Source organism: Pogona vitticeps, chromosome 1 (genome assembly GCF_051106095.1).
Source record: "Pogona vitticeps strain Pit_001003342236 chromosome 1, PviZW2.1, whole genome shotgun sequence".
NCBI classification, from domain to species: Eukaryota; Metazoa; Chordata; class Lepidosauria; order Squamata; family Agamidae; genus Pogona; species Pogona vitticeps.
In genome coordinates this window covers 356,433,314-356,457,147 of record NC_135783.1, presented here as the reverse complement: position 1 = coordinate 356,457,147, position 23,834 = coordinate 356,433,314, and the positions used below count along the sequence as shown (strand labels likewise).

Sequence of the window (23,834 nt, the reverse complement as noted above, 5' to 3'; positions counted from 1 at the left end):
TGTTACTTGTCCCATCTCTCCAAACTGGTCTGTATCTCTTTAATCAACTTCATATAATTGTCTTTAAATAATGTACTCATTTTCTTTGTGATTTGGATCCCTAAATATCTAACTCTCTTTTCTTCTTCAAAGTGAGTATTTTCTAATAGCTCCTGTCAATCTTCTTCTCTCATATTTTTAACAAGTATTTTTCTTTTCTTTTGATTTATTTTCATTCCTGCCATATCACCAACATTTTTCAACATCTCCTTCTGATCTTCCATTGAGCCCATTGGATCTTCCAGTATAACTAAATCATCTATAAAAGCTTGAAGCTTATATGTATGATCTCTTACTTTCAATCCTTTTATTTCTTTTTTATCTTTAATTTGTTCAGTTAATATTTCTAGAGTAAGAATGAATAATAATGGAAAGAGAGAGGACACCCCTGTCTAGTACCTTTCTGTATTTGTATTTGTTTTCTTCTCCATTAATTCTAACTTTTGCCTTTTGCTGAGTATAGATTGCTCTAATTAATTGCAAAAAACTTTCTCCAACTTGTAACACTTCCAATTGATATATCATAAAGTTCCAATTCAGATTATCGAAAGCTTTCTCAGCATCCAAGAATATCATAGATATTTGCTTTTTTGGGTGAGCTTCATAATATTCCAGAATATTAAATATTGTCCTTATATTATTTTTCATCTGCCTTTTTGGAAGAAAGCCCGACTGGTCTTGATGTATTATTTGTATTAAAATTCTTTGCAATCTAGTTTCCCACATGGTTGCACGTATTTTATAATCCACATACAACAATGAGATCAGCCTTAGTTTTTGATTTCTTTACCCTCCATGTTTTCCTTATGTATGAGAGAAATTATTGTTTCAGGCCACTTCTCCCTTTTCTTCTGGCAATTCTCCCTTTTCTTCTACAAATTCCAAGAGTTTCTTATATGGTTTGAGCAATACATTTTCTAATTCTTTATTATATTCTGCTGGTAGACCATCCAGCCCTGGTGATTTCCCTTTTTTTTTTTTTCTTGTTGAGGGCTTCTATAATTTCTGCATATGTTAAAGGCTCATTTAAGGACTATGTTTGGTCTTTAGTCAATTTCATTTTGTTGTATTTCAGTACTTATTCTTTCTGTGCTTCTTTGTCTACTTCCTTTCTATTGTATAAATTCTAGTAGAAGTCCTCAACAATCTTTTTTATTTCTTCTTGTTTAAATTTCTCAGTCCCTGTTTCATCTTTCAATGTTTGTATTATTTTTTTCTTCTTCTCTTTCCTTAATTTATATGCTTGTTTGCATTTTCAAAAAAAATTGCTTTGCAAATTTAAGCTTCTTTGCAGTTTCCTCAGAACTTTATGTTCTCTTTCAGTTCTGTATTTGTTGGGTTTGCTTCAGCTGTAGTTCATCTGAGACTAATCTATTTTCCAAAATCGTATATTTCTTTCTGTCTTTCTCTTTTTTGTTTTGATGCAAATCTTATGGCTGCTCCCCTAAAAATACCTTGCTTGCCTCCCAAACCATTGTAATTGGTGTTTCTGGCTTCATATTCTGTTTGAAGAAGAAATCCATATCTTCTTTTATTTGCTTAATAAATTCCTCATTTTTTAAATGTGAAGTATTCAGCTTCCCATTAAATTCTCTTGATTTACTACTCAATTGTAATGAAATTGTACTACTCAATTGTAATGAAATTTACTACTCAATTGTAATGTAACAAAACCCACAAAAATACAACAAATGTTATGGTCAGCAAAGGGCAAAAGGGACCCCCCCCTCACCACTGCAGGAGTATACCAGATACCTAGCAGTTGTAGACAAATATATATTGGAACCACAAAAAAACAGCATTCAAACCAGTATCAAAGAACATGAGAGACACTACAGACTAAAACAACTGGAAAAATCAGTAATAGCTGAACATGCCCTAAAACAAGCTGGACATGAAATTCTATTTCAAAATACTGAAGTACTGGACAACACCAGCAATCATTATGTTAGACTGCACAAGGAAGCCATTGAAATTCATAAACATCAACAGAACTTCAACAAAAAAGAAGAAGGCCTAAAACTAAACAAGACCTGGCTTCCAATGCTGAATAATGCAGCAAGGTCAACAAACTCTACCCAGTCAAAAGGATCAGGGACCATTGTACAAAAAGATCAGCTAACAACACTCATCAATTACAGTGACAGATAATCTCTTACCCCCTTATCACAACAAAAACACACTGATCACCCTATCTCCTGAAAAGGACAAAAGCTGTTCCCACAGCTATAAATACTCAACTATCCAACAAACAGCAACAGAGCATGGACAGAGTTCCTACTCCAGTCCTCTGAAGATGCTGGCCACAGAGACTGGTGAAACATTAGGAAGAACAACCTTCAGAACAAAAGAGCTCAAAAAGCCCACAACAACCATCAAATTGGACTGTGATCTACAAATGTATAAGGTAAAATGTCTATTTGCTCCACTTCTTTCATTAGGCTTGTTAAGATCCAGCATGCATCAATTCTTGGCCATGATTTATGTATGTTAGAATAAAAGATATAGTCTCTTGTCTTTGGGTTACATGTCCTCCAGGCATCTATGATATTTTCTTCATCCACTAGTTGTAGAACATGGTCTAGAGGGGCGGGGTAAAAATCCAATAAATAAATAAATAAATAAATAAATAAATAAATAAATAAATAAATAAATAAATAAATAAATAAATAAATAAATTAATTAATTAATTAATTAATTAATTAATTAATTAATTAATTAATTAATTAATTAATTAATTAATTAATTAATTAATATTTATTTATTTATTTATTTATTTATTTATTTATTTATTTATTTATTTATTTATTTATTTATTTATTTGATTTTTACCCCGCCCCTCTAGACCATGTCTACTCGGGGCGGCTTACAAAATAAAACAAAACAGTATAAAAATATATAAAATCATAAAATTACAAATTTCAATTTAAAACAATTAATTTAAAGAAAGGATTACCAAGATGGAATAGTTTTTTCCTTCCGGGCCTCTCTCGGCATCAGACCTCTCAGCCGCCCCTGCTGGCTATATCGGGTGATCCGGGTAGATCTGGGTGGGAGAAGACGATCTGCCAAATATTGAGGTCCCAAACCGTTTAGGGCTTTATAAGTGATCATTAGCACTTTGAAGTCAACGCGGAAACGGATGGGCAACCAATGCAAAGCAGCCAGGGTGGGGGAGATATGCTGGTGTTTTCTCACCCCACTAAGGAGCCTGGCTGCTGCATTCTGGACCATCTGAAGTTTCCGTATCAGCCTCAAAGGCAGCCCCACGTAGAGTGCATTACAATGGTCTAATCTCGAGATTACGAGCGCATGGACTAGAGTAGTGAGGGGCCTCCGATCAAGATATGGTCGCAGCTGGGCAATCCGCCATAGATGAAAATAGGCAGAGCGGACCACGGACGCCGCCTGGGTTTCCATGGTAAGCGCCGGGTCCAGATGTATTCCCAAGCTTCGGACCTCGCTCTTTGCGGCAAGGGTCATCCCTCCAAAGAAGAGGGAGTCACCTATGCCGCTGACGGAAGGGCCGCCCACCCTCAAGACCTCCGTCTTGTCCGGGTTCAGCCTCAATCCATTTGACTGCATCCATTCCAGTACAGTCTCCAGGCAGCGCTGGAGGGACCGGACGGCATCCACTGAAGTTGGTGTAAAGGAAATGTAGAGCTGTGTGTCATCAGCGTACTGATGACACGATGCCCCACACCCCCTGATGACCCCGCCCAGTGGCCTCATATAGATATTAAACAGCATTGGGGAGATGATCGACCCCTGTGGAACCCCACAATTGAAATTCCACGGGACTGAGACCCTCTCCCCAAGCTGTACTCTCTGGGGGTGGTCCTCCAGGAAGGAGCGGAGCCAGGCAAGTGCCAGGCCACCAACTCCCAACTCAGAGAGCCTCCCCAGGAGGATACCGTGGTCGACGGTATCAAAGGCAGCTGAATAAACAAATAAATAAATAGAACATTTCTTAAGATTGTTCCTCTTCTTTTTTTAGCTATTTTATCTGATTTTGTATCTAATTCTTTGTCAAAAACAGCATTACCTATCACACAATAATAGTCATAAGCTTTATTTGATAGTTCTAGTTGTAGTTGTTTAAATTTTTTCTTGATTTCCATTTGGAGGATAAATATTGACAATTAGCATTTTCTTTGATTCTCTTTGGATTTCCACCATTAATATCCTTTCTGAGGAGAAAATTAGTTTTGGTTCCAATTCTTTCTTTATGTACATAGCCACAGCTTTCTTCTTTTTACTTGTATTCAAAGCTACAAACAATTTTTCCTAGGCTTGTACATTCCAGCAATTTCTGATTTGCTCTTTTCACATGGGTTTCTTGAGTGCAAATTACATCAGATTTCTGTTTCTGCTGTTGTAGAAAGATCTTTTCCGTTTTTGAGGTGAATTCAGGCCATTTATATTGACTGAAAAAAAATCTTCATTTGTTTTCTAGTCATCTTGTTGTTGAATGCTACCTTTTTGTTCTCTCCTCATCATACCTCTGGTACGTCTTGGCTCCGCTACTTCCTGTTCTCCTAGCTCTGTGTCGGATTCTGATTGTGATGAGTGATCTGATTTCTCTTGAGGTCTTGCTTCTGGTTTCCCCTCCTCCTTTCTTTCTCCCTGTATTTTCAGATTCTTTTCCCTTTTTTCCATAAAATCTTGCACTTCCATCAGCGATGTTATATTATATCTCTGTGTCGATTCGAAAAAATAAACCTTCTGGTGTTAGCCATCTATATGAAATTACATTTTGTTAGAGTAACGATACCAGGGAGGAGTATTTCTTCCTGGCCTCATTTGCCAGGGAATTTGTTTTAAGACAGTAATTAGATCTTAATGGGGTCCATCTGTATATTGTGATCCCGCTCTTCAAATTTATGAATACTGTGATCTTTGACCTCTATTATTTCTCTAAACCTGGATTGAGTTTGTGTGGACTTAATACTTGCGGGCCTTCATAAGAAGGCTGATCAGTCATAGTTTGGGTTGTAAATAAGAATTTAGCATGAAGCAGTAGGGGGAAATGGTCACTCTCTAAGTAGGGCAATACCTGGAAGCTGGTTATGAGTGGGATTAGAGAAGCACAAAGTAGCATATAATCAATAGTACTAGATCCTTGGCCTGACACATAGGTGAACTCTGTCGGATGATCCTCCGGAAAGGTTCCATTCAAAAGGTACAGATCCAATTTGGTGGCTACTTTGGCCAGATACAATCCTGCAAGGTTTGAGGTTGAGCCTTTAAAAAGCCTTGGGAAAGGGAGAAATTTATAAGAGTTATCTGGATCATTAAAAAAATTCCTTGTACTTAAATTCAAGGCTGGTATCATCAGGGCCAAGACGTGCATTAAAACACCACCTGGGATTCCATGGTGAGCACCGGGTCCAGATGGATCCCCAGGCTGCAGACCCCATCCTTGGCAGGGAGGGTCACCCCCCCAAAAGTGAGGGAGTTTCCCAAACCCCCGACTGTGGGGGCGCCCACCCTCAATAACTCCATCTTGTCCGGGTTCAGCCTCAGCCCGTTCTCCTGCATCCATTGCAGTACGGTCCCCAGGTAGCGCTGGAGGGACAGAATGGCATCTCCTGTGGTAGGTGGAAAGGAGATGTACAGCTGAGTATCATCAGCATACTGATGACACCGAGCTCCACATCCCCTGATGACCCCACCCAGTGGCCTCATATAGATGTTAAACAGCATTGGGGAGATAATAGACCCCTGTGGAACCCCACCGTTGAGGCTCCATATATTTATAACAGTTAAAACTATTTTAGATAGGGAGCGTAGCTCACTACAGACTCTCCCTTCTCCCTCACCAGAAGCGGAACTCTCCAGTTTCCCAGGAGGAAATTACATCCCATATTGCCAGACTGAAAATAGGCAAAGCACCAGGGTCGGATGGCTTGCCTCCGGAACTGTTCAAAGAAAATATTGACTGGTGGGCACCTTTTTTAGCAGCATTATTCACATACATCGACTCCACAGGCCTCTTTCCTGTAGAATGGAATACAGCAATAGTAGTACCTTTATTTAAAAAAGGACTAAGAGATGAGCCGGCAAACTATCGCCCTATTAGTCTCTTAAATATATGCAGTAAACTATATGCTAGGCATCTGCAGGACAAATTCGAGACCTGGTTGATCGAAGAAAATAGGATTGCTGTAGAGCAAGCTGGTTTTAGAGAGGGTAGATCCACTATGGACCAATGTCTTATTATTCAACATCTTATAGAGAAATATGCGACAAAAGGTCCAACCTCATTATATGCTGCATTCGTCGACATGAAAATGGCTTTCGATTCAATCTCGAGACAGCAACTATGGGACAGTTTAGAAGCCACCTCAATAGATAAACGTTTACTTCTATTGTTGCTTGTGCTACACAATAATACCAATCTTAAGGTCAGGCTCAACAGGAAAGGGAATTTAACAGAACCGATTAATACCTATAGAGGAGTCAGACAGGGCTGCTTACTGGCCCCCTCATTGTTTAATTTATATATAAATGACATAGTAGAACATCTGAATTCTCCTAGTCTTCATTCTCCGAAATTACACCAAAGACATATTTATATCCGTCTCTATGCGGATGAGGCCGTGCTTCTAGCAAGAACGCCAGTTGGCCTAAAGAGAGCCCTTAAGAAATTTGCAGACTTCTGCAGAAAGAAGGAATTAGAAATAAATTATAAAAAGACAAAAATCATGGCCTTTGGTAGAAGATAAAAGAGAAGATCTTGGATTATAAATGGGCAACCTCTTGAACAGGTCTCTTGCTTTAAATACCTAGGTATGGCCCTGCAATCCACTGGGGACAGGAATGCCCATATCCAATATGCAGCCACCCAAGGGGAAAAAACAGCAAACACCATCCTAAGGTTCTACCATTCAAAAGGGGGTCGTTATATTCCAGCAGCCCAAAAACTTTTTCAAGCAAAGGTGGTCAGCCAGATGCTCTATGGCACCTTTATGGGGCCTTCACCCAGTAGTTTTGACCCGATAGAGCGGGTTCAGTCAAAATTCCTTAGAGAAATACTTGAAGTCCCTAGATGCGTAATGAATGCACAAATCCGATTAGAGACCAGCTCACTAAAAATGGTAGCCAAAATTGTACTAGCCTCCCTTCAGTACTGGCTTAAAATAAACTTTCAATCACAGGGATTAACACACCTACTCCTAGAAGACAACTTCCAATCGAGCTGGTTAAAAGCGGTCCTAAATAAATTGCAAGTAATGGGATTTTCTCCACAAACAATATTAAGCATGCAATGGGATGAAGCAAAATCAGCCCTTAAACAGAGATTAATGGATATGGAGAGACAGGTAGATATCAGTAGATGCCCCAATTTTAGAGCAACAGACATGCATAAATATCGTCCACTCCCTATGGCCTACCTATCACAGTTGGAAACGTATACGTTTAGGAAAGCCTTTATTCTGGCTGGATGCGAGGCTTTCCCTTCCGCAATGCTGGAAGGCAGTTTTAAGAAAATCCTGAGGGAACAGAGATTCTGTCCTTGTGGCTCTGGCGAGATAGAATCTATCGAGCACATGATGCTCAGGTGTAACAGGCATAATAAGATCCGAGGAAAATATATTGCAGGCCAATCGGATTCAGACTACAGTAATCAATTGTTAACCAACCAAAATCGGACTACTACAGAACTGGTAGCGAAATTTTGGGTGGCATGCTATCGCAGACAGACTAGACAGCTAAACCCTTAGACCTTGGCCTTACATTGCTATATTTGCTGTTTTAGATATTTTACCTTTTGTATGATTTTGTAGTGCATGCCAGTCTTTGAAGTTTTGTATTCAATTTTGTATGGCTTGATGCCGTAACAATAAAGTATAAGACATTAATTTTCTTATCTTCTACTATCAATTGTTTATCTTGTGAAGCTTTTAAAGCCTTGCCTCTAATTGATTTCTTCGTAAATCTCACATGTATTTCTTTGGATACCTTTTTTCTTCCTGTGTATGCTGTGTTCAACCTGTAAGTTGTTTCCAAACAATGATAGCGATCAGCTGCTTCCATCCCTATTTCTGCAGCCAAGGCTTTACTCATTGATATCTCTAGGTCCTTCCCTTCCTTTTCTGGCACATTTTGAAATCTCAGCATCATCGATGCTCTCTCCAGCTCTAGCATTATTAATCTGTTGTCATTTTGTTTTTGATTCTTCTGTACTGCCTCTAGTGTTTCTTCAGTTTCATTCACTCTAGCATCTGTACCTCTCACTTTTTCCTCAAGATCTTGTGTTTTTGTTTTCATTTCAGTTATATGTTGTTTGGCTTCCGATATCTCAGTTTTTATCTCTTTCATCTGATCCGCTATTTGGCTGAGACGTTTATTTACTTGTTGATATCCTGCTGTTAGCAAATTTTGCATGGTCGCCTGCCATTCTTTGTCTGGTTGTTGTGTCACTAGTTTTCCCAGACTTTGAGACTGGGCAGGAGAAGTTCCAGGCCTTTGGGGCTTTGGTTTTTGGAGGCCATTTCATTCTTTTCAATAATATCTCAGTATTCCTCCTACTATCTCTAAATAGGGATTTTATGAATTTTACTATACCCTTCCCAAAATGTCCAAACCTCAAACGCACCACTTCCTCTTTCAGAAATTTCCACTATTTAACCAACAAACAAAGCTCACAACCAAGAACCTCCCCTAGGATCTTCCTCCAATTCTTTTTTTTGTTTGTTTAGTCATTAAGTCGTGTCCGACTCTTTGTGACCCCATGGACGAGAGCACGCCAGGCCCTCCTGTCTTCCACTGCCTCCCAAAGTTGGGTCAAAGTCATGTTGAAAGCTTTGATGACACTGTCCAACCATCTCGTCCTCTCTCGTCCCCTTCTCCTCTTGCCTTCACACTTTCCCAACATCAGGATCTTTTCCAGGGAGTCTTCTCTTCTCATGAGATAGCCAAAGTACTGGAGCCTCAGCTTCAGGATCTGTCCTTCCAATGAGCACTCAGGGTTGATTTCCTTCAGAACGGATAGGTTTGTTCTCCTTGCAGTCCAAGGGACTCTCAAGAGCCTCCTCCAGCACTTTCTTTATGGTCCAGCTCTCACTTCCGTATGTCACTAGAGGGAAAACCATAGCTTTGACTATTTGGACTTTTGTTGGCAAGGTGATGTCTCTGCTTTTTAAGATGCTGTCGAGGTTTGTCATCACTTTCTTTTAATAGCTTTGACTATGCGGACCTTTGATCTATCTTTACTCATCCATTAATCTGGCAGGATCCTCCCCTTGTGGAAACTGGTGAACCGGGTTGGCTTGCGTAGCTGGAAGAGCGGGCAGGAGGCCCAGAGTGGCTGAACGCTGGTGAACTGCACAGAGACTTTGATGCTAGGCTTTGTTTTATAATTAATTATGTAACATAGGTTTTATGTGTTTAGTATATACAGTTCATGCATTACGCTCAGGTGGACTTTGGTAGGCTGGGAAGCAGCAAGGAGTTTTGTTTTATTTTTATTTTATTAGATTTATACCCCGCCCATCTAGACAGATAGTCTACTCTGGGCGGCAAGATTGGATGCAGAAGACGCAGCCTCAGATCCCACTTTGAAATCAGTGGCGGCCAGACGTATGTATCAGCCTCCTATTCTGCATTGGACCCAACTCCACTTTAATGGGGGAAACAATCCAATTCATCCTTTAACATTAAAAATTACAGTAGGAAGCCCCTTGGGATCAGTATCCACGGATTCACTCATCTGCAGTCTAAAAATATTACAAGAAAAGCATAAAGCCATTTCTTTTCGAGTTCAGTTTATAAATGGGAAAGACAGTGTGTTGTAAAAGATGAAGTGCTCAGCTAGAGTTCCGGTTTGCATCCCCACTCCAAACATGGATGAAACATGGGTTTAGTCTGTGCCTGCGCTGACGTCTCAGAGCATTCTAGAGCTAAAAGTAACAATTTTATGGGATGATCCCCCATGAGGCACAAGCTCCTCCCATCCAAGATTCCCCTCAGTTCCTGCAATTTGTCCGCCGGGCATGAGAGTTATACAGCAATAAGATGCCTGTGACAGACAGAGGGGAGGATGAGCGGGTAGTGTGAATTCACAGAGGTCCCTCAAAGAACCATGGTCACAGGTAAGTAACCTTTCTTTCTTCTTCGTGGCCTCTGTGAATACACATATGGGTGACTAGCAAGCTTACTTATTGGCAGGTGGGACGTCACGGTAGGAAGGATGCCAAAACATTTCTGCCAAATCCAGTGGTATTGCATGTACCTACGTGTAGCCAGTACTGCTCCGCAAAGGTAGATGGCATGGATCATATTGGTGCACGGTAGATGTCAAGAGTCTCGATTCTACTCTGGATAGAAGGTAGACAGCACTCCATGGTTCAAGACCATTTCTTGAACATCTAACCTACTTCAAAAACTCTGTTACAGCAGCCCTAAGTCAGGGGTCCCTTGACAGCATGTACAGGTGTAAATAGAATTAGGAAAAACCAACCACGATTTCTTCAGGTACACAGATGCATTTCTAGACAAGCCAGACATGACCCTAGTGAATCCTTCTATGATGGGAAAGGAAAATTCAATCACGGGGAGGTTTATTAAAAAGATACAAAAGGGGATTCCAGGCTTTCCAGGGAATGAGGAAAAAAAGATATACTAACAATAGGACCTCTGAATCTATACCAATCTGTTTTGCGGAAAACACGGAGGGGTGCTTTTGACTCTGCAAAGGACACCACGCTGTTCCACTCATTTCACACCAATGGGTGTTTCTCTTGCCCCAGGTGAGTCATCAGCACTTCCAACAAAGAATCCAGAGAAACAGTCCAACCACTTGTCCAGCCACTTCATGTCAGATGATGGTCTGTGGAGATGATTAGCACTGGCTGGAGAGCTCAGTGGTTTAGGGATCTGGCTGTAGAGCCAGAGGTTGGGAGTTTGAGGGGAGGGGAGGGGACAACCCCTTGTTCCCCTTGACCCTACCCAGTAAAAAAAAGCAGGTTATGAGGATGCTCTGCCATGTGTCTAGGCCAGGTATCCATCAAGACATGCCCATGGTGTCATTGAGCTGCCATGATATGGCTTGTGGGTTGACAACCAACATCAGAAACCCCCAGCACAATCCGTTGGGGGGAACTCAGTGCCCCCTCTGGTGACTCTGGAAGCTCAGGCTGAGGAGATCCTTGGGTGGCAGGAGGAGGGTTGGACCAAGAGGACTCCAGAGCTGTCTCGTCCACCAGTCACGGGACAGGCATGCTTGCACAAAACGTGCTTGGAAATGTTACTTTTTTGGCATGCCAATTCCCAACATTGCTTATCTATCCCAAGTAAAGTTTCTAAGCCAAGGACTTTGGAGATTGCTGGGCAGAGGACAGGATACATGATGGGTCACGATGATCACCAGATCATGCCAGCTGCGTCTTCCAGGCACCTGCTGGGCCCAGCTGCATATAAAACTGACACCAAATCAGCCTCCAGTTACACCAGTCACAGCCTCTTCACCCGGGGTCAAATTCTGGACCATGCTGCTCTTTCTGGCATTAAAAGAAGAAGAAGCCAGAGTTTTGGGACTGGCCAGTGTCAAGAATGCCCTGGTCCCTCTGCTGGAAGGCTTTCCTTCTTTTTCTTTTCTTTTCTTGCCCAGGGCCTGCTTTCCTGCCACCATCCAGGGACCCAAGTTCTGAGCAATGCTTTGCATGGCGGATGACGTGGACTTTTGTCCAGGGAAGGCCAAGCTAACCTACGCAGGTTGATCTCTCCCTTTTCAAATATTGCAGCAAGAATCTCTCTTGGTTTTGCTGCCACAGAGGAACCCAGCTACCCCTTTGGCAAAAGTCACAAGAAGACAGCCGCCTTCTTGCCTAATACATCAATATTTTAAGTTCAGAGAATTTCATTTCCAGCTGATAACAAACAAGTTGGAGAACCGACTGGCTCACCATGATTTGGCAATTAAACCAGGAATCACTAATGATTAACTTGATGGTGCCCCAGACCATCAGTTGTGCAAAGTCCAGGCTGTGGAGCATAAATAAGGTTCCCCTCCTGGCCTCTGGAGATCCTGCTGCGCCCACTGCCAGCCACCATGGAGCCTCTGGGGACGGTCACCCTTTTCCTGGGAGTTTGTCTCTCTTGCCTTCTCCTCTTGGCCGCCGTGAGGAGCAGGACGCAGGGCAAGGGAAGGCTTCCGCCGGGCCCAACGCCTTTGCCCCTTGTGGGGAACATCTTGCAGCTGAAGACCAGCTTCCTCAGTAAGGCTCTCCAACAGGTGAGCAGCAGAAGGAAGGCCTCCCACTGCCAGGCTCTCTAAGTCTAGGGGGTTGTGTTTTCATGGCTGGCTCTTGTTTCCTGGTTCTCCATGTTTGTTTTGTTCAGCAGCTGAAACAAGCCCGAGTGAAGTTAGTTTGCAGACAGACCATGACAGGAGAATCAAAAGGGAGAAAAGGCAGGGAGGGTGGGGGCATAGAAAGGCTGGGTTTGAAAGAAGCACCAAAGAATGCAAAATGATGCTAGAAGTTTTCCTTTAACACATCTTCTGCATCTGGTTATTGCCCAGACAGCCGTGCAAAAAGAATGTAGACTTGATTGCCCAAACTTGATTTTTCATGAGAACATTTTTCCAAAGAGGTCACTCTGTTAGCCTCTTTCAGCAAAAACAAAAGACAAACTGAGACAAAAGCCTTGGGGAACCTCTGAGCCCCCAAATTGTGTTCCTTCTGGACAAAAATCCATTTCAGGAACATCATGGCAAAGTGGTCAACGATCCAACTGAATCCTTGGCAATTGCTGAATATATTTGTGTCTCTCCATAAGAAGACAGCCGGGCAGGCTCTTCTGATTTTAGACACCCGTCGGGTTGTGCTGCCTCCAAACCAGTTTCCCAGATTCTTCACTCAAGAGATTCTTCTCTTTCCTTCGTTTCCTCTCCTCTTTTGAGTAATCAGCTGTAACAATTTGTGAGAGAGAGATACAGAGAAGGAAAACTGATATGCGTGGAACACCTTTGCCAAATGCTCTTTTATTTCCTAGTATTGCTTCCCAAACCTGATGATGTGGGTTTTTTTTTAAAGTGATACCCACGTACCTCTGCTCACTAAGACACACTTAGCTTCTTATTTATTTAAAACTGTGTTCATAGGTCCTGAACACAGTTTTGGGTTCTGCTATTCCAACCCTGCATGCGTGCGCGCACGCGCACGCACGCACACACACACACACACACACCTACACACACACACACACACACACACACACACACACACACACACACAATGGAGGCAAAAAGGAAGAACCTGGGAACTACAGACCAGTCAGCCTGACATCAAGTCAAGGGGAAAAAATCTGGTACAGATTATAAAGCAGGCATTATGCAAAGATCTAGAAAAGAAGGCAGCAATAACTAGAAGCCAATATGGATTTGCGAAGAACAAATCCTTCCAGACTATTCTGATCTCATGTTTTGATCAGGTCACTTCCCTAATAGACAAAGGGAATGTCGCAGACGTAATGTATCTTGACTGCAGCAAAACTTTTGACAAAGTGCCCCATGACATCCTGATGAGCAACCTAACTAGGTGTGGGCTGGATAGATCAAGTGTCAGGTGAATCGGGCCTTCTCGGCGGTGGCTCCTCGCCTCTGGAACAACTTATCTCCTGAGATTCGCGCGGCTCCCTCGCTGGGCATTTTTAAGAAACAATTGAAAACACTGATGTATAGGCAGGCTTTCCCAACAGATAATCCCTGACGATTTTTCTTTTATATTCTTTGATTTCCATTTTTGTCTATTTGTAATGTTTTTAATAATTTTATTGTTGCTCCAATTGTAAGCCGCCTAGAGTGGTCTAGTATGACCAGATAGGCGGGATAGAAATAAAATAAATAAATAAATAAATAAAATACACAGCTGGCTACAGAATTGTACTCAGGAGGTGATGGCTAATGGCTCCATCTCCAACTGGGAGGAGGTAACCAGTGGGATACCCCATGGCTCAGTCCTGGATCCACTGCTCTTCAACATTTTTATTAAGGACATGGATCAAGGGGTGCAGGGAATGCAAACCAGATTTGCAATGACACAAGATGGGGTGAAACAGCTAACATCCCAAATCACACTTTAAGAAGGATGCTAATAAATTGAAACGAATTCCACATGTTGAGGTTCAAACCAAAGGGTGATTGAGGTCCTATTAATCAGTACCCCATCATCTGTTGAATGGAAATGAATGGACCACCTTCTGGTCACCAACATTAGGGCTGGTTTTTGACTAAGTGCAGGCATAACTTTCCCTGGTCTTTCTCCAGCTCAGTGAGAAGTACGGCCCCGTGTTCACCGTGTATTTCGGAGGGGACCCTGTCGTGGTTCTCCATGGCTACGACGCCATAAAAGAAGCACTGATTGATCGTGGAGATGAGTTTGCACCCAGAGGACCCCTACCGTTGCTTGACAAAATCAACAAAGGGAGAGGTAGGTTATCCTAGTTGCCGGCTCCCATATGATAGTTGGGAGCATAACCTCTACCCAGAAGGAGGGGAGAGTCGTTGAGATAAAAACCAGGAGTCAAAATCAGCTCACATGCACTGATGTTCAAGGAGATAGTTTAGTATTCACAACCAGGGTGTGGAGGGCTGTCGGTTCCAATTTGGTTGCATTTGTTCAAATTCCACATGCATTTTCTCCCTGCCCTTGTTTCACTTGATGCTGCTAGATGCTGGTCTTGATCTCACACTGGAACTCACAGACACTTTCTGCACGTTCCCCCCAAATGTGCAGATTTATTTACATGTTTTTCCCATCAACTAAAGTAATTTTATTAATAACTTGGATGAGGGAGTGCAGGGAATGCTTGTCAAATTTGCAGATGATACCAAATTGGGCAGAACAGATAATACCCTAGAAGACAGAAACAAAATTCAAAATGACCTTGATAGGAAGGATCACTGGGCCGAAAGCAACAGAATGAAACTCAACAGGGAGACCTGAGAAGTCCTGCACCTCGGAAAAAGGACACCATTTGCACATTTATAAGATTCGGGATACCTAGCTCAGCAAAACTACGAGCGAGAAGGATCTTGGAATTTTTGTAGATCACAAGTTGAATATGAGCCAACAGTGTGATGTGGCTACAAAAAAGGGCAAATGCTATTTTAGGCTGCATTAATAGAAGTATAATTTTAAAATCTTGTGAGGTGTTAGTCCCCCTCAATTCAGCATTGGTTAGGCCTCACCTTGAGTCTTGTGTCCGTTTCTGAACACCACACTTCAAGAAGGATGATGACAAATTGGAACAAGCTCAGAGGAGGGTGACAAGGCTAATCAGGGAGCTAGAAACCAAGCCTTTTGAGGAAAGGCTGAAAGAACTGGGCATGTTTAGCCTTGAGAAAAGAAGGTGGAGGGGTGATAGAATAGCACTTCTCAAATATTAGAAAGGCTGTCATCCAGAGGAGGGGCAAGATCTGTTCTCAATCATCCTAGAGTGCAAGACATGCAACAAAGGAAGCCAAACTTCTCAGAAAAAAGTTCGTAACTGTTAGAGCAGTACAACAGTGGAACCAGTGACCTTGGGAGTGGGTGAGTGCTCCAACACTGGAGGCATTCAAGAAAAACCTACATAATCACCTGGCAGATATGCTTTGATTGTATTCCTGCATTGACCAGAGAGTTGGACTTGATGGCCTTGTAGGCCCCTTCCAACTTCACTTTCTATGAATCTTATTCACTCATTTTCTTCTAAAAATAATGCATTCTAAGACTGAAAAGATTTGAATAAGACTGTCAAATCATGGCAAAAGAAAAGCACAAACAAATGGCAATACCCAGATTGTACCAAAAAGATCCACCGAGGTTGAAACTTATTCAGTTCTTTAAAAACCTCTGGTTTATGAATGCAGTATATTGTTTTTCTGTACCCATGATTCAAAATGCCACTAAATGGCATAATCCTGCTGCAAAATACCATGCCCATGTTGCCAGCAAGAAAAAGGATGCCAAGTTTTTTATAGCTAAGGGCAACATGAATGTTGACAAGGCCAATGGCAGCAGTCAAGATGGTCTACAGGATCCCTTCTTATGCTTGCTGCCATTCGTAAAGAGACAACATGCAAGGGAAAATCCCAACATCTGGCTTCTTTTTCAGTTAAACATTTCTCATCCAAAGACAAAGCTATTGAGAAGGATCTGGAAGTTGAGTCATGGCAACCGGACTTCGTTCTTATTAGGTTGAAATGTTTCACTACTCATCCAAGTAGCTTCTTCAGTCTGAGGAGAGTTAGTAGGAGACCCTGGATATATCCTCCCCATTTGTTTCACTTCCCCCTGGTCTGAATATGCTTGTTAGATGAACAAAGGATGGGGAGTGACTGAAAATCTCATCTCTGCAGTCCTTCTGCACCCATTGTCATGGGTCATTAACAGTCTTTATTAACAGTGGTCTTTTTGGTATGTGGTCCTGATTGTTCTGGGGACGGATGAAAGGAGACAAATTGTACCTAAGGCTGTGAGGGTTTAGGTTGAGAATCATGTCTGCTCTCTTCCTCCTGGGGTTTTACTTCCTCAGACATGGTGACAAATTCAAGTTCTAACGTATTAACATTTATTTTAGGAACATCAATAAAACTGTTCGTATAAAAATGAACATTTTCTCTCTCCTTTCCTTCCAATGGGACTGAGAAGGGGTTCCATTCTTCTTTAACAGATTCCCATAACTAATGTTCCAAGGTCCTGGTTGATGGACCAGCTGCCAGTCTTTTATTGTATTCCCCATCAATAACGGCGATAAGGGCACGGTGTCTCCCATGTATTCTTCCCGCCTCGCTCTTTCCCCAGGTTCCATGAACTTCCAGGTTTCCAAATCCCTATCTTCTTCCTCACCTCCCATGCTCACCATTCCATTTTTTTCTCTCTCCTCCTGTTCTGCCCTTGCCTTTTCCTCTTTCAGTTTGTGCCTGAGGGGTGTTGTGAGAGAGGCTTCTACATCTAGATGATCAGTCACACTCATGAATTAACTGGCTGTTGAATGGATTGCAGACGTGTAAGGAGAGAGGTGGCTTTGACTTCCCATTTCAGATCTGAGCTTCTGCAGGTTCAGAGGATAGAGGTCTCTCCATTTTTCTCTCTTCTGCATCAGAGATCTTCGTTTTCTTTGCTGAAGCATGGTACCAGCTGAACTTGATCTTTGCCCTTGGTTTTGAATCTGGACGCTTCTGATGTTTCAAACACAAAATCATGATTCATAAATAACTAGCATAAAGAAAATGGCTGAGAAAAGAATTAACAATATTTGCAGCGCCATTCATCTTGATGTATGGCAGCAGCAGAGCAAATACAGAAAGGATTCTGGGATGTCAACTAACACTGGCAAACACCTAGATATGGCTTGTGTATTTATGCAAACGGAAAGATTGGTCCACCCAATCAAAAGCAGCACTGTGGGAGATAGGAGAGGGACGCAGGTCAAAATAGGTAAGGAAGTGGTAAAAGAACACCCAGCTGCTTTGAATGAGTTCACGTCTCCTGGACCAAATGGTTTAGATCCCAGGGTACTAAAAGAACTGGCCGATGTGATCTTGGAACCACTGAATGAAATATTTGAAGGTCCTGGAGCAAAGGGCAAATGGCCAGAGGACTGGAAAAAAGCTGATGTGGTTCCAATCCTCAGAGAGAGGGAAAAAGTAGATTCAGGAAACTATGGACCAATCAGGTTGACATCAATACCTGGGAAAGTCCTGGAAAAAATAATCAAGCAGCAGATTTGTGAGCATCTAGAAAACAACAAGGTGATTACTAGAAGCCAGCATGGCTGTGTTAAGAACAGGTCATGGCAAACAAATCTTCTTACCTTCTTTGATAAAGTGAATGAATCAGTGGACCAAGGCAACGCAGACGATACAGTCTACTTAGACGTCAGTAAGGCATTTGATAAAGTAGACCACAACCTGCTTCTGCATAAGATAGAACCGTGGGGTAGACAGTGTAGCTACCAGATGGATTTACAGCTGGCTAACCAACTGCACTCAATGTGTGGTCCTCAGTAGAACCACATCTACGTGGAGGGAAGTGTGCAGTGGAGTCCCTCAAGGTTCTATCTTGGGCCCAGTGCTATTTAACATCTTCATAAATGACCTGGGTGAGAGGACTGAAGGAACAACCCTACAATGATTCTATGATTCTATGTAGACACATAGGTGTAGCCAAAATGTTTTGGCCCACCTAGGCCTAGCTGCCCAAGCCTCTGGTTGAGAAAGGCCTTTCTCCTACATGAGCCAAAGTCAAGGTATCTGTCCACTTGGTACAACCCCCAGAATGAAGAATTCTGGGATCTGTAGTCCAAAATTTTTCAATGGCAAATCCCCATCAATAAGAATTTCCCTTTTGGGATAGGATTTTCTTTTAAAGAGATTATACAATATTCGGTCCCAGAAGCCCCCTAGAATTCCACTGGGAGACCTCCAGGACTGGGTGAGAAGAAGGGGAAAGAGAGGTCTTTCTACCTCCATATTGGGCTTGTCCCCTCCTTTGTATGGCTTCCTGGGAATTGCCCCAGAGGTCTTTGTTACGGTTTTGGTGACAGTAGAAAACGCAGAGTTATTCTTTTGTTGCAAGACGGATGTATTTACAAGTATTTACAGTTATATACAGGCAGGTATCTTAACAGCACAGCAGGAACTCTTTGTACAGTCTTGACAGCATGCGTGGCAGCAAGTGATAGTGGAGGAAGAGAGAGAAGCAAAGACACAATCCACTTATATACATGTACATGGCTCATTCAGTCCAATCAGAATACAGATGACTTCATCCTCTTGCACCTGGTCTTCTTCTGATTTCAAGTCATTGCATCAGCTCCAGAGTGATTCAGCACTCTCACATCTGTGCACAATAGCAGCTCATTAATGAAACACATATACAGGTTCAGGCTTATAAAATTTCTATACTCTGACACCCCTCCTAATTTTTATGCCTGAACATAACACAATCCCAACACATTTACACATTTCTCATGCTTCTGTGTTTCACTCTTTCTCTTTCAGCCATGTAGTGTTGTCTTGCATTACCTTTTATTGCACCATTTGTTTTATTCAAAACCCATATATTTTCTAACTTTCATTTAAACACACATTTGTTACCTGTAACCTCTGTGTTCTGTATGTAGCTTTATTTCTGTAAACACCTTGTGTTTTTCCATGTACTCCATTTTCTCATCCAAGGCACCTAGCCATTTTCTCTTTTCAAAAGCAGGAAGTTTCAAAACCTCTTTGTTATTTCTGGGTTCTACATAAACATGACAGACTCTCACTCCACCCACTCCAAATCTCTTGGGTGGCACACACTTATTTGTCCTTTCAGACCTTCTAGGACCTTGTGTTTCTGTCTCTATCTCTGGCTCACTAATCTCACTAATGTGTTTTTCTTCGTGTTCTTCATGTCCTTCATCATCTTCTTCATCTTCACCAGCAGAGGACTTCGTGTCTTGCTCATGTGTTTCTGTCTGTCTAAACTGACTTCTTCTTCTGTCATTTAATGGGATATATATTTGTGAATTTGCATGTACCTTGTCCCAGTTCTCTCCCTCATTGAAACTGGCAGACCTGGAAATTACAATGTTTCTGTCACCATCCACAAATCTATACACTTTTGATCCAGGCTCATAACCCAGGAACCTCATTTTCTTTGTTTTCTCTTTACCTTTTCTCCTTAGCTGCTTTGGCACATGTACCCAAGGGGTACATCAAAACACTCTTAAGTGCTTTAAAGAAGGTTCCTTGCCAAACAACATGAAATATGGGGTCTGATCTATGGCAGATGACCAAATTCTGTTCACCAAAAAATTCGATGTCTTCAACGCCTCCGCCCAAAAGCCATGATGCATCCCTGCGTCCGCTAGCAATTCATCCTTCATTTCCTGGAGCACCCCATTTCTCCTTTAGGCCACACCATTCTGAAATGGACTATATGGGCTTGTTTTTCTGTGTCTGATTCCTGTGCATTCTAGCCACCTTTGGAATTGTGTATTCATGAACTCTGGACCTCTGTTGGACTGCAATTGTGCCACCTGGTGGCCAAAGCGCCATTCAACTGATTTCAGCCAATTCCTAAATGTCTGGAAGACCTCTGTTTTTGACTTCAGTGTGAAACAATATGAAAAACGTGTATAATCATCCACAATCACCAGTGCAAATTTTTCCCCTCCTAATGAGGGTGGAAATGGCCCTATCAGATCAGCATGTACCAACCCAAATGGCCTGCTTGTCTCTCTGACACTCTGTCTCCCTTTTGGAGCCACATGCGCTTTGCTCTGTTTACAAACTTGGCAATCCAAGTAATTTTTACAATCCTTTATGCTCACACCTCTAGCCATGTTCTCCATTCTCTGCACAGTTTTTAAATTTACATGACCCAGTCTCCTGTGTAGTAAGTGGGTGCAACTGTCATGCTGGGGCTTGTTCTTGTGTACCATGTGCGTGTCTCTATGTGTTCTGTTTTTTAACACATATAAATTGTCTTCTTGCTTTGCTCTTGCAACTACTCTGTTATTTTTCTTAATTATGCATTCCCCTTTTTCAAACATCACACAAAACCCCTGTCTGTCGAGGGCTGAGACGCTTAAAATGTGATAATCGATTGTGGGTGTCAGTAAAACATTACTTATCTCTTCCTTCAGACTGGGAACATACACTTTCCCTTCTGCTTCAACGTCGGCTTTCTGTCCATTTGCCAGCGTCACGCTCCTCAGCTCCGTCTTTCCTAGAAAAGAAAACATCTCTACATCATTAGTGAGGTGATTTGCGGCTCCTGAGTCAATTAACCACTCAGCTGTGCTTGCGACCTTGGACACCTTATCTCTTGTTTTGCTAACAAGAGAAATTCCACTCCTGCTCCTGCTTTCTTCAGAGCGTCTGTAATCTGTTGCTTTTCTGCTGCTCGAAGGCGTCTCTTCTTTCAAACAATCTCTCTGAAGATGATTCCTTGATCCACATCGGTAACAGGCTTTAATCATCATGGCACGCCCACGCTGCTCTCTGTCTGTAGCCGGCGTCCTGCTTCTCATGCTGCCGTCTGGACTCTGTCTCCGTCTCTCCCGGTCAGCTCCCACGTGGCTTCCTTCAGCAGTTTGGAATCTCTCCTTCCAGTGTTCCTCCTGCTGCAAAATTCTGCTTGTAACATACTCAAGAGTTAGTTGTGTATCGGGCAGACTTTCCAAACTTGTAATAAGCATACTAAATTCAGGACACAAACTACTCAAAATCAGGTAGACTTTCTGCTCCTCTGGGAAAATGTGTGTCTGTTTAGTCGTTTAGTCGTGTCCGACTCTTTGTGACCCCATGGACCAGAGCACGCCAGGCCCTCCTGTCTTCTACTGCCTCCCGGAGTTGTGTCAGGTTCATGTTGGTTGCTTCGCAGACACTGTCCAGCCATCTCATCCTTGGTCGTCCCCTTCTCCTCTTGCCATCACACCTTCCTAACATCAAGGTTTTTTCCAAGGACTCTTTTCTTCTCATGAGATGGCCAAAGTACTGGAGCCTCAGCTTCAGGATCTGTCCTTCAAGTGAGCATTCAGGGTTGATTTCCTTTAGAACTGATAGGTTTGTTCTCCTTGCAGTCCAGGGGATTCTCAAGAGCCTCCTCCAGCACCACAATTCAAAGGCATCAATTCTTCGGCGCTCTGCTTTCTTTATGGTCCAGCTCTCACTTCCATACATCACGACAGGAAAAACCATAGCTTTGACTATTCGGACTTTTGTTGGCAAGGTGATGTCTCTGCTTTTCAAGATGCTGTCAAGATTTGTCATCGCTTTCCTCCCAAGAAGAAGGCGCCTTTTAATTTCAGGGCTGCTGTCTCCATCTGAAGTAATCATGGAGCCCAGGAAGATAAAATTTGACACTGCCTCCATATCTTCCCCTTCTATTTCCCAGGAGGTGATGGGACCAGTGGCCATGATCTTAGTTTTTTTGATGTTGAGTTTCAGACCGTTTTTTGCACTCTCCTCTTTCACTCTCATTACAAGGTTCTTTAATTCCTCCTCACTTTCTGCCATCAGAGTGGTATCATCTGCATATCGGAGGTTGTTGATATTTCTTCCGGCAATCTTAATTCCGGCTTGGGTTTCTTCCAGTCCAGCCTTCCGCATGATGTATTCTGCATATAAGTTAAATAAGCTGGGGGACAGTATACAGCCTTGCCGTACTCCTTTCCCAATTTTGAACCACTCAGTTGTTCCATGACCAGTTCTAACTGTTGCTTCCTGTCCCACATATAGGTTTCTCAGGAGACAGATAAAGTGGTCAGGCACTCCCATTTCTTTAAGAACTTGCCATAGTTTGCTGTGGTCCACACAGTCAAAGGCTTTCGCATAGTCAATGAAGCAGAAGTAGATATTTTTCTGGAACTCTCTGGCTTTCTCCATAATCCAGCGCAAGTTAGCAATTTGGTCTCGAGTTCCTCTGCCTCTTCGGAATCCAGCTTGTACTTCTGGGAGTTCTCGGTCCACATACTGCTGAAGCCTACCTTGGAGGATTTTGAGCATAACCTTGCTAGCGTGCGAAATGAGTGCAATTGTATGGTAGTTGGAGCATTCTTTGGCACTGCCTTTCTTTGGGATTGGGATGTAGACTGATCTTTTCCAATCCTCTGGCCACTGTTGAGTTTTCCAAACTTGCTGGCATATTGAATGTAGCACCTTAACAGCATCATCTTTCAAGATTTTAAATAGTTCAACTGGAATGCCATCACCTCCACTGGCCTTGTTGTTAGCCAGGCTTTCTAAGGCCCACTTGACTTCGCTCTCCAGGATGTCTGGCTCAAGGTCAGCAACTACATTGTCTGGGTTGTCCGGGATATCCAAATCTTTCTGATATAATTCCTCTGTGTATTCTTGCCACCTCTTCTTGACGTCTTCTGCTTCTGTTAGGTCCCTCCCATTTTTGTCTTTTATCATGTTCATCTTTGCGCAAAATGTTCCTCTAATATGTCCAATTTTCCTGAACAGATCTCTGGTCTTTCCTCTGGGAAAATAACATTCATTAACTGCAGTTCATTGAACAGTCCCTTCATGGTTTGTAGATGCTTTGAGGCACTCTCCAAAGACTTCATCTGACACTTATACAGCCTTCTGGTTAGGGAAATCTTCGTGCCTGCTGTTTCTCTCAAGTAAATGCCTCTCAATCTGTCCCAGACTGCCTTGGCTGTGGTCAGTCCTTGTATATGCACTAACTCTTGGTCTTCAAGGGACAAAATAAGGGTACTCAGAGCCCTCTCATGCTCTTCCTCTTGCTCCCTTGTTAACTGGGCTGGAGGATTATTCACATAAGACCACAGAGATGCTCTACGTAACAGCATCTCCGCTTTGACTGCCCATGTTCTATAGTTTCTGTCATTCAGCCTGTTTATAGCCAATCCTCCTATGCTTCCTGTGCTGTGTGCCATCCTGCCTTCTCTTGCAGTTCTCTGTTTCCTTTCCCCTCCTGGGCTAACAGACAAACTGTCTTCTCCCAAATCTTCTACTTCACTGTCACTTTCGCTCTCCTCCTTCATTAATATACTTCACCCACATTACTCACCACCGTCTTGACTTTATCTGGCTTGCGCAGCACACGTTGCTGGGCCCATGACCTCTGTTACGGTTTTGGCGACAGTAGAAAATGCAGAGTTATTCTTTTGTTGCAAGACGGATGTATTTACAAGTATTTACAGTTATATACAGGCAGGTATCTTAACAGCACAGCAGGAACTCTTTGTACAGTCTTGACAGCATGCGTGGCAGCAAGTGATAGTGGAGGAAGAGAGAGAAGCAAAGACACAATCCACTTATATACATGTACATGGCTCATTCA

The 23,834-nt window shown here is 42.5% G+C and overlaps 1 protein-coding gene across 1 annotated transcript in view; it reads left to right on the top strand.

Moving 5' to 3' along the window:
• The first annotated feature begins 12,054 nt into the window (after positions 1-12,054).
• Positions 12,055-23,834, top strand: part of LOC110071190 (cytochrome P450 2C18-like) — a 28,809-nt gene continuing 17,029 nt past the window's right edge. The window contains exons 1-2 of the mRNA XM_072986959.2: positions 12,055-12,277; positions 14,312-14,474. Of these exons, the coding sequence (XP_072843060.2) occupies positions 12,095-12,277; positions 14,312-14,474 (346 nt within the window). The 5' untranslated portion in view covers positions 12,055-12,094. The remainder of the gene's footprint in view (positions 12,278-14,311; positions 14,475-23,834) is intronic.